This window comes from Zophobas morio, unplaced genomic scaffold (assembly GCF_036711695.1).
Source record: "Zophobas morio isolate AGI-343-1 ecotype UQ-CSIRO unplaced genomic scaffold, CSIRO_AGI_Zmor_V1 ptg000398l, whole genome shotgun sequence".
Taxonomy (NCBI): domain Eukaryota; kingdom Metazoa; phylum Arthropoda; class Insecta; order Coleoptera; family Tenebrionidae; genus Zophobas; species Zophobas morio.
This window is the reverse complement of record NW_026972502.1, coordinates 333,416-344,786: the sequence shown is the minus strand read 5'-3', so window position 1 is coordinate 344,786 and position 11,371 is coordinate 333,416. Positions and strand designations below refer to the sequence as shown.

General features: G+C 34.9%; 2 protein-coding genes across 3 annotated transcripts; one reads left to right on the top strand and one right to left on the bottom strand.

The window, feature by feature from the left end:
• Positions 1-2,425: 2,425 nt before the first annotated feature.
• Positions 2,426-4,400, bottom strand: LOC135120588 (serine/arginine-rich splicing factor 7-like). 2 transcript variants are annotated; one of them, XM_064044921.1, is made up of 7 exons: positions 4,266-4,352; positions 4,005-4,157; positions 3,872-3,947; positions 3,648-3,766; positions 3,226-3,375; positions 3,060-3,133; positions 2,426-2,999 (listed from the first exon to the last, which is right to left on the bottom strand). In XM_064044921.1, the coding sequence occupies exons 2-6, from the start codon at positions 4,095-4,097 to the stop codon at positions 3,062-3,064; spliced, it is 510 nt and encodes a 169-aa protein (XP_063900991.1). In that variant the 5' UTR covers positions 4,098-4,157; positions 4,266-4,352; the 3' UTR covers positions 2,426-2,999; positions 3,060-3,061. The 2 variants fall into 2 exon arrangements, with proteins under 2 accessions (XP_063900991.1, XP_063900990.1); XM_064044920.1 differs by lacking the exon at positions 2,426-2,999 and having other exon boundaries at positions 3,073-3,133; positions 4,266-4,400.
• Positions 4,401-7,494: 3,094 nt separating this feature from the next.
• On the top strand, positions 7,495-11,091 carry LOC135120591 (uncharacterized). The gene is made up of 14 exons (XM_064044924.1): positions 7,495-7,550; positions 7,603-7,728; positions 7,812-7,934; positions 8,094-8,162; positions 8,216-8,282; positions 8,334-8,416; positions 8,468-8,526; positions 8,574-8,667; positions 8,722-8,929; positions 8,985-9,077; positions 9,128-9,154; positions 9,263-9,389; positions 9,479-9,610; positions 10,852-11,091. Exons 1-12 carry the CDS (start codon positions 7,503-7,505, stop codon positions 9,328-9,330), a joined length of 1,065 nt encoding a protein of 354 aa, XP_063900994.1. The 5' UTR covers positions 7,495-7,502; the 3' UTR covers positions 9,331-9,389; positions 9,479-9,610; positions 10,852-11,091.
• The last annotated feature ends 280 nt before the right edge of the window (positions 11,092-11,371 follow it).

The following is an 11,371-nucleotide window of genomic DNA, read 5'->3' as shown; positions in this document are numbered from 1 at the left end:
ATAGCATATAATAGATTTATAGATCTTTGCTAAACTATAAAAATATCTTAATGGAAATTAGAACTGTCAATAACTTTAGCAGCAGAGACCGACTAACAAGCCATGGGGGTACGTTCGTGATTACATTTTTTGTAAAACATTCTAATCCTCTAAACTCCTACAGTAACCAACCCTAATCCTAGGGAGACCTGAAAAACCCCTGTTATAATGCATAAGTCCCTTGGTATTTAAATTCAGAAGGTAAAGTAAACCCTCAATGCGCTCGTTCCCAAAAGTTTATTAAAGCGCATTAACCCTTTTTATATATTCTTCTTCCTGTTTTTTCGCCTCCCTTAAAGCTGTTTCAGGAAAACCAAGAAATACCTCTAGATAAGCACAATGTTTCTCATGGAAGTACTATAATATTTGATTCCGTTTATGTCCCCAGGGGATCTAAAAGGGACTTCCATCCTACATTCTTCGTGCAAAAAAATTAAAAAGATTTTTTCAAGTTCTTAACTAATAGTGGCATATTAAAAGTCTACTAGTTTAAAAGATATATTTCTAACCTTAAAAATTTTAGTAGGTTTTTCTTTACTTTAGTATCGGAAATGGTGACTTGTAAGTGGCTAGATTAAAATTAAACACTAAAAGAAAGCACTGTTTTAAACTTTTCGAGTGTACCCGAGGAATTGCCACTGAAGAAGAGCTCCCACCCAAGAAGCGCCTTATACTCAAAGGGATTATATTTGCTTTAATTCGCTTATATTTTCTAACATTTACCGGTTAAGTTCCTGATCAATTGATGATGAGAAGGAGTAGAAAAATAGCGAAGGTGTCAGGCTTTCATAAAAGCGAGCCCCCGGTCGCTGTCCCGTTGTATTTTTTACTTACGCTATTGAGTGCTTCCGACTTTAAGTTATACCATTTTTATAACTTAATAGCTTGCGTAGTTAAACTACGGTCAGCTAATAATAAAAAACGCTTAGAACTGCTTATTTAAGTTTTTTAAATTAAACATCCTAGAGTATAATCCAGTTAACGTTGCCACTAAGCTAAAATGACTCCAATCACACGATTTTTGGCCAGTAACCAACAAAAATTTTCACCACTTGTTACTTAAGAACGTCTCAAGGAGGTGCTTTTATTAGTAAACTAATCATCAGAAGTATTTACTTTTCGCGTAAATGTTTTTAAGAACCTACTTATTTGTAATGAAAATACTAAATGGGTGATCCAAGTAAGTTCTATAAAGCAATAATGAAAAGTTAAAATTAACAATTTGCATATGAAAAAACGTATAAGACAGTAAAGATTGTTCTATTAGGCGTTTTGTAGCTAACCGTTTACCGGCTAACATACTTTTTAACTTTTAATAAACCACATTCTAAAGGGCCCCTTTACTTGATGCCTAAACTAAAGTTATAGCGTGACCTACTTAAAACCCTACCCGACATGTTGAGCTAAAGTTAAGGGGCTATGCACAAGTAAAATAAAAAAGTTAGTGCTTGAGGGGAACCGATATTAACTTCCTTCTCCCTCCAAAAACGTCAAATATGATAATGTACAGAAAGTCGCCGTGACTTAAACAACCTCGACGTAAGTTCTTGAAAAGAATTTGTATCAACTGTTTTTCAATTAAATTATTACTCGCTACCATTTTTATTAAATACATATTTATGGCTTAATCCTATATCTACTTTAGTCAAAAATAAAATAAACTCGGTCCAAAGATCCTAAGAGGGTAGAATCCAGCAGCAATACTATTTTTTATATATTACTTAGCTTTAGTAAAAAATGTGTACAACGAAGACGAAGTCCTGAGATCTTTATAATGAAACATAAGAGCTAAGGCAAGGTCAAATGGTAAGCTGAAAATCAGAATTCTTGAACCATTATATAAAAGCGAAAAACACAGATACATCGACAAAGCGCTCTTAAGCGAATTTGCCTAATAACGAGGCATTACACAAGAACATTCAATATCCATAAAAAAATCATATACCTTTTACTTTCAAGTAAAAACACGAAATCAAGAACTAGTGGTATTACTACTATCTTGAACTTGTATACGCTTTAACTTTCACTATTTTATTTTTATTATAATATTAAAGGTAAGGCTTTACACTTATTTATTCATATTTACGTCTTAATAAAGAAAGGTAATAATCTGCGCTTGTGGAAGTGACTTCAATAAAAATTACGAATTAGCAAAGATCATAAAATACAACTTATAAAAATGCAATATCAGACCTAACCTAGAAAAAAGGTTATTCTATTCTTGAAAACTGTTAAAAAGGCACATGTACAGCAAACACAACCAATCAACATTTACACAAAAATTAAAAAAATTTAGGTAAGCTGGCCAAGTTTACCTTCCTATTAAAAAAAATAAATAATTTCCCTAACTTTTTGCAATGGCACAAGCTAAACTTAAGTCTCTACTACATTTAATTCTTTTCAAACAGGTTTTCCGGTAAACAATGGCTTGTAAGTTAATGGGGTAAGTAAGTCCTTGTCCAAAGGAAAATGAAGGACCTCTTATAGCTACAATGAGGAAATATTTAATGGGAGAGTGCTTTGACGCACGGATGACAAACTCGTTTAGTTTTGTAAGTTGTATTAACATAAACAAACTGTTTAAAACTCTACGTAAAGCGCTAGCTGAGTAATGGACTGAGCTCTTATAGTGGTCATAGTGAAGCCCCAGAGATTCACAAAGCGGCGGACGCAAACACTCCACACTCAAACCAAAACTGGAAGCTGAAACCAATAAAACTAGGGCAGCGGAACCGGTACTCCAAACCCGTTAGGTCATTGAAAGACAAAAGGGAGGGGGTAGGGGGGGTCGGACGGCAGGTCAGACTTAATCGGCACACCGGCAAGTGTAAAGCCAGCGGGAGAGGGGAGCTCAAAGTGTTGAAGCTGCTACAAGGGCCGTAAAACATGGGAGCTGGCGGGCACAGTCAATAAGGGGCTGGCACGACGCAGAAATAGGCCGTTGGTACACGTGAATAGTTCTGTAGTTACGAGTTTCTAAGAAAAATACTAACCAAAAAAAGATTTATAGAAAAAAAAACTTTTATTCTCTTGGCTCAGTCGGAAAAGATGAGCGCGTGAGAATTTCAGTAGATAAGAGCCCCCGAAAAAGGAACTAACAAACAAAAACATTTAAAAAAAAATTGCGAATGCGAACTTCAAATATAAGGCCATAATTTAATTTAGTCATAACGAAAACAAACTAACAATAGAAGTCCCATCACTAGTTAAGTGTGGCTCACTGAGAGTATCAGTTCGGCGAACGGCTTTTGTCGCGAGTACGACTACGAGAGGACCTATGGCCACGTGAGGAGTCCCGGCGAGAGCGGCTAGGGGTGCGTGAATACGAACGACGTCCTATAAGAAACGGTCATTTATTAATATTTATTAAAACTACTTGTAATATATGTTTTACTATATTAAAATATGTTAACGCATTTTAATAGTATTATTTGCCTAATTTTAAAATAACGGGGAAGGTTTCATATGTAAAACTAAAAAAGATAAGAGATACCTTACGTAACGTAAGTATTAAGTTTTGAGTCTAATAAATTGCTTTACACAATAGATATAAATGGAAATAATATACAAAAATAAAATATAATGCAAATATAATATATGTAAAATACTTGAAGAGTAGTCGCGCCGTCTTTTAGAAGAGCGGGAGCGAGAACGTGATCTTGTGCGCGAGCGAGAACGTGATCGAGTGCGCGAGCGAGTTCTTGAACGGGAACGAGAATATCTGCTTCTAAAAAACTTATCAGTGAAAATGAATTTTAAATATAACATACTGTCACTCCTATCAATTATGTAAGCAAATAAAGATTAGTTTATATAATAAAAAATAAGGTACCTTCCGTAACTACGACGGTATCGGCCGCTGCGTCCTCGGTCTGAGTCATCCCGAGTACAATCCCTAGCAAAGTGGCCTAGAAAATGAAAGGCAAAGTAAATTTATATAAGATTTTATATAATAAAAAAAAAACCAGGCTCCCCACAACGAAAACACTCATCAGAACGCCGTATGCTTCCTTTAGCCCATTCAACTCTAATTCTCTGCCCGCCCAGATACTGACCATTTTCTTGCTCTAAAGCATCTTCAGCATCTCTTTTATCGGCATATTCCACAAAACCAAATCCTTTTAAGTAAAAAAATATAAATTAAAATGTAGTTTAATCAAAAAAAAGTTGGGGTTGTATAATCTTAATACTAAAAATTTAAAATAATTAATATCAAAAAAAGCTACCGTTAGGCTTAACGTCACACCGAATGAGCTCTCCGTATTTTCTAAAACATTCCTCTAGATCACTAGTTCTAAGATGAGAGGTGTTACCAATGTAAAGAGACATAGAAAATAGCCAAACGAAAGGGACAGGGACCACAGGAGAACAAACCAGAAAAACAATCCACTAAGGTTAAGGAGGGAGAAAAGCCTATATCAACTTAACAAATGTTTTTAACAAGCACATGGACCTGTACATTTGTTTCTAAAAATGCCTTTATTAGAAGTTAATGAGGGCAAGGTTGAATATTCCAACCATCAAAGACCAATAAAGAGAGTTCGACGGTGGGAATTAAACTCGGTTCCTGCACATGGCAAACGCAGAATAACTATCGCTCGTCTTTGGTGGTTGCTTGTTCAAATTCGACCTCAAAATTTCTATACGTTTTAAGCTAGAGCTCTGCCATGGGCTAATGTAAGACACCTAGGATCGCCCAAGGCCCCTGGCCTGAGGGTAATAACATGGGAAAACAATAGGTAAAAAATACAACGTAAAACCATCATACTGGGGTCGAAAGTTGTCGTCGTAGCTCAGCGGTTATGAGCGTTGACGCGCATATTCAAGTTCGCCGACGCGACTCTCTTATTCGGTGTGATGGTTGCATATTTAACCTCGCCCTCATACAATTCTAATAGCCTTCCCAACGTTGAAGCACTGGGTGACTGCCGCTTACTTTGCAACTTGCTAACTTTAAGTGGCGCAAAAAGAGACATCTGGACAGCTCTTCTGTTCTTTACCAGCATAAACAAATTTATTGAGTCGTTCTATATGACGTTCTCACAATGATTAGAGCCACTATCAATGCCTTCACTGTTGCCAAGTTCGTGATGGTTGCTTATACCAGTGCAAAGCAGAACGTGCCGTTGCGTACTACCCTAACCGCCTCTTGACAAAAGCTCAGCTGCGAGAGTTGATGCCTCATCCGAGCAGTCATGACTCCGATTATGCTGGTTACTGTTATGAAACTGACAAACTTGTGTGCCCTTCTATATGTTTTTGGTATCCCTGTGGAGCTGTCCTTATTAAAGTTGTATTTAATCTCGACAGAAACAACTATGATGGTACATCAAAAAAATACTTTTAGCGATCTCGTTGCCCGTGGAAAGCTAAGTTAAGCGCCATATTGGAGGCCTGTGTTCTATACCTTGAAAAGATCTAGGGCTACAAGAAATTGCCAGAATCTGCCTTGATCGCGATTTGGAAACGACAATTTTACAGGCAAGAGCAACTCAAACAAAGGGACATTCTTCGCTGAATGCCGCTGTCCAGTGATCCCCATCTGCCTTCTCATTTGCTACTAAAGGGATCCACGATTTGAGCATTCTTCTGCCAAGCACAAGAGAGCCGCTCGCGCCGAAGCGCAAGTTAAGGTCTCCGTCAAGGCGCTAATGAAGTGGCAGGCACCTTAATCTGAAGACATTACTTAAATGTTTAATTATAGGTCATTGGTGGAAATGGGCCTGATAAGCTACTTCGTCAACTTAGTGATGGTCTTAGAACCTTTTTAGTACGATGAACACTTAAGTGTCGTAACCTGCGTCTAAGTTTAATTAATAGTGTCTCATCAACTTCGTCTTTGACTGGCAAAGTGACCGAAAGGGCCCTCTTTCTCCCGCTTAAAGGCAATCGTTTATTTAGGCGACGCCAAAATTAGCAAGGAACTGAGCGAGTGAACGGCCGAGGGATATAAAGATAGCCAAGGAGATGTCGGATCGAGTATAATGCTAAAACATGCGCCTACAACTGCACACTTTAGCCATCTTGCGCGGTTTTAAGATATTCTCACGCGAAGTCTGTGAGTGATGTTAATTGATAGTTTCCTTAAAGTTGCGAATAAGATTATGTTAGAGGATGGATAAATGTTAAAAAAAAAAAGCGAGTTATTCAAGCTCTGTACGAGTGCTTGAAAGTTCAAAAATTAGTTAACTCGGTTAGAGAACACTATTTATGTAAATAAATTGGAATTTTGCGAATTCAAATTATGAGATCGATTACCGTTGCAGGGGCTCTATTTTTTTTGTTTTCGGTTCGACATGACCTCCCCTAGGTGTTTTTTTTAATTATTGTGATGCGAGAATATATGTAATTGTAGCATTCTAATATTGAACCCTAAGTATTATTAAATTATTAAGGACCAAAATATTAAAATTACTTTGAGCAAACAAATGTTATAGTCTTTAGTAAAATTTTAGGAATTTAACAAGCGTTATTTAAAAAGATTCAATTCATATACCCTTATATTACAATTACTTTTTTAAACAAACGCTTTTTCTAATTGTAAAGCAACCGCGCCTTATTAACTAATGCGACTAAAATATATATATATACTAATAAAAGCGGATACCTTTACTCTATATATGGTTTGGTCGTGTTAGCTGAAAACTTTTACTTTAGTTATATAGAATTACAATTTACACATTAATTTCTGAAGGAAAACAAAGCGGCTGCAAGCACTCTGTAAGCCCCCCACCACCTCTAACTTCAGCTTAGTTTATAAAAAACTATTATTACCCTAGCATTTTTATGTGTAAGAAAATTTAAAGTCGTTGAAATTGCACAATTTATTAAAAAATTTAGATGGCATTGCTTACAGCCAAATGTAACCATTCTTCACATGGTGACTTTTGCGAGGTCTGAAGCAAACTCTTAAACTGGGACAAATTGAAGGGAGTGTGCAAGAGCCACTTACTTCAGTCCATTCCAGATCAGCTTATAAAAATTGCAATCCTCACATTAAATTGAGTGGTTATCTTTGGCATTAGTTTGGGTTGGCATTACCTCTTTGCTAGACTCTTTCCTTTCTAAGAGAACCATTAAATTTAAGCTAAATTTATTACAAAATAATTTTGTTAAAGCATAAAACCTTAACGAGTTTTAGTAAGTTTAATATTATGTATGTTATAACTGATAATGAACTTTTCTATAGGAGCCGCCTTGTATTGAAAGTTTGAAAGAGAATTTTTAAAAATATATCGTCAGATTCTGTCCTACCTCTTAGTGATACATCGATTTTAATTTTTTAAAGTTTAAATGTTTGTTGGAATTTAATTAGTAATTTGCTACCTGATATTTTAATATTGTTAACTCGATATGTTAAATTTTTTTTTTTACTTTCTGTTTATTGGTTTAAGATATTCTTTCAAGTTGAACTTTCTTAATAAGTTGGAGTTAATATTTTACTAAAACAGGTAGAAAAGCTTATGACAGCGTTTTCTAATAAAGTTTGTGTTTTAGCTAGCCATACGCAGGTTCATCCGTATATATAAAAAGAAGGCTCTTTCATATATTTTTACTTTTTAGTCCTTAGAAGATTATAAATCATACACTGCACGCCTTTTAGAGGCACTAACGAAAATTGAAAGGAAAGAAAGTTTTGAAAAATACCAAGTAGAAGAATTAATTGCGCCTTTAAAAAATATATATAAGGTTTGTAATAATTTTCCATTCCGTACAAATTAACTTCTTTATTATCTTTTAGATTTATCTTTTATTTTGATTATATTAATAAGGAAAATAAACAACTTAAAAAAGAAAATGAAGAGTTTAAACGCCTTCTTCATACCCAAATGAAGCGCATTGAAAAATTAGAGGGCGAGCACTGTGAACTCTTAGAAGACCAATTTGCCTTGAGGGTAATTCGTTAGAAAAGGCATCCCTGTTTAATAGTTAGTTAAGTCCGTCCTCACTTCACGCTATAATAAAGTGTCGCTCGTAGGTTAGTCTGTTCCTTATACGTCAAACTTTGCAATTTTAAATTTTAAAAGCTTTTCGGCCTTTTTTACTTTTAACAGAATTTGCTTGAAGAAAAACAAAAAGATCTTCTTCAACTTAGATGCAGCGAAAATTTTGATCCTAACAAAGTTACTTCTGGCTCTTTTATTAAACAGTTATGCTAACTTTTACTAATATATAGCAAGAGGGGCAGGAATTTTTGTTTCACGATTCACTTGCCTCTGAACTTTCGACAGCGTTTACGGGCGGTTGTTTACTTTTTTTCCTCATTGTGGGTGCTATTTACGTTTTTATATAAGGCGTAAACCCTGTGAATCCCTCTGGTAGTATCGCAGGTTTGGCTGATAAAACTAATGACTCGAGAGGGCATGACTTGTTTAAGGTATCTTCCTCTGTTACGTATCCTTAGATTATATACTTATAATAAATCTAGGAATTCTACGATTACAAAAAAGAACTGAAACATTTACGCGCGTTATTAGTGAAGGAGAGGTAAATACCGGCTTCATATTAAACTTCATCACCGTAATAGTCAATAGAAATAAAAACATTCGGCTTCACGTTATGTGTGCCAAAGGACTTAACGACCAATGGGATTTACTGACTTCGATTCATCGAATACTTACAAAATTTGTAGTACAGTAAACTCTTACATAATTACTTTGTTGCCTACACTTTAATATTAAGGCGCAATGCAAGCCACTTGAAAAACCGTGCAAAGAATTGGTTAACGCCACCCTCTCTCACTGCAAATCGGAAACGCTTCAATGCGCTACTTTGACCAGCTTGCCGTCACATGCCACTTCAGGACAGCTTGTTAGTGCGGTTTTTCTGCCCCTCATAAGTCTTTGTAAAATTGTGGATGCGCATGTGGGACGTTACGATAGCAGCCCCGGTATATATTTATTGGGTTCTGTCCTTTGCGTTTCTGAGATATTATTTGCTTCTAGAGTTACGTACAGGGCGTAAAGTTAGAGCCATAAGACTACAGTATATGAAGAAACTGGAGGATACGGAGCTGAATAAACGGAGGGCTTTATTAAGTATCACTGAAAAACTTCACTTCAATAACAGGCTTTATAGCAAACTAAAGCATCTTCTACAGTGGAAGAGCTGGCTGGTTATAATCGCCTTCGGGCTTAGTGTCTTTGTCTTATATGAAGGGCGTCGCCATTTTGATGTGAAGCCCACTTGATGGATTGACTTTGTAGTAAAAATATAATTATAGTTTGCCCAAGCCTATGCGAAATCGATAAAGTTAACTCCCTAAAACCTGGAAAGTTGTGCCATTTGTAGATATTTCCTAACCTGTTAATACAAGAACTACAATTGGCTTCTTTATAACTTTAATTTGGGTTACCACTTTTTTAGCTTGTTTTACACTTTATGTTATTGATTATTTTCATTGAGCCTTAGCACCGTATTTCTAAAGCTTTATTTGTAGCATAACAAAAATACAGGAATGAGGCAGAACTGATTTCTGTGGAGTCCACCGCCTTCGTACCGCCTATTAGTGGAGCCTTGCTGGAAGCATTATTACCATATGTAATGCTAAGAGAAATGCCATTAGAGCAGTGTACTATGTTACTTGCTCTTCTAAACATGATAGTTAAGATGTCACTCGAAGAATAATAATCGTTTTATTTATCTATGTAAATGCTACATGCAAACACAGTCTGTGAGAGTTAACTCTGACAAGTCACGTGCTCGTAGCACCTGGCACTTTTTTTCATGTGTCATCATACTGCATGATTGAACCACGCGACTAGGTCCTCCCTATCGCGCATTTTTTTCCCCACATTTTCGATTACTACTTTTATTTTCTCCTGTAAATCTAAATACCCTTCCTTTACGGGGCAACAAATTGGTCGATTACTACATTTAAGGCGAGGTAGAGGTTCTAGTGTATAAAGGGGTTCTTTGTATCCATAAATCATTACATCTAAATAATTAGGGCGTAAGTGCACAACCTCTTTTTATGTATTAACCCCCCAACTCTCTTGGAGTTTGGTATTGATACTTCTTACTAAATATTCTTCGTTTAAACAACTTTAGAGCCATATTCCCCGTACCTCAATCTTGTTTCTTCTCTTATTCTCTCACAGCGGGGTGACTTAGTATATAATAAGTTAAAGCTCTTTAAGCTCCTATAACACTCGCAGAATAGTTACTTCTGCACAATATTATAACATTAGGATTAAAAAGAGATAATGCTTTAATATTTGTTTTTAAAATGTATTAGCCTTATCCTTCTGGAGGCATTATTTAAATTTATAATATACTGGTCTAGGTAAAAGTTTTAAGTAAACTTTTTAACAATTGTTTTAAACATAATATAATATACTCTTTTGCCTGAAAAAACCGTGCAATCAACGCACCTTTCACCAGCTCTAATCTATTTTAACACTCTTTTTGAGTTTTGTTTTCAAGTATCTTGACAAATTTGTATAAAACTTATATATATATATAATGGTGACTTCCTCGGAATATACAATTAGATAAAATATAGAAACTTTTATTCTTTTTCTTATATACAAAATTAATTTTTAGTTATATATATACTAAAAAAAATACTCGATAAATAGATATTCTATGTTTTGTTTAATAAGTTACCTTGTTTAAAATTTCTTCGCTAGTAACTTTAAAATACTCAATAACGAGTTCAGTGAAAAGGAAGCTTCATTATAATCTGTTAATTCACGGGTCAAACTTTAATCTGATAACTTTCTAATTACATTAAAATGCACTTAGCTACAGGAACTTACAAAGCTCTCCTTCATCGTTTAATCCTATTTAAACAATTTTTATATATAATAGGGTTTTTTCCAGGTGCACTTTGGGTTAGGTTTCGAATGTTGATCGGCGGAATATGTTAAAAAATACGCTTAATTAGATTACTTAACTCTGATTAACTTGGTTTACATCACATTTATTAACTTGGCAAGTAAAACTAAAAAAAAATGTACTCGAAAAAAACCGTAGTGTGTTGCGTAGTAGGCTAGATGCAGTTATCATAAAAAGTGACTTAGCAGCTTAACAACGGTTTTCTTCTTGCTAGTTTGTGTGCTTCGTCATAAATTTTTTTCGACTTACCAACAATTCTTTTACTACTATTAATAACAGTAGATATATATTACTATTAGAGCTAATGTCAATTGTTTGTTTTAGCGCATTGAATTAATTATAATAATTAACTTAATTTGTTTATTCTATTACAAGTAAATTTTATTGTCTTAGTTATTTTAATACAAAATGATAATAAAGTGATAATTTCGATAAAAACACTTTTTCTCTTATTAAAGTAAGTTCGATAAATAAAGTTATCATAAAAATATTG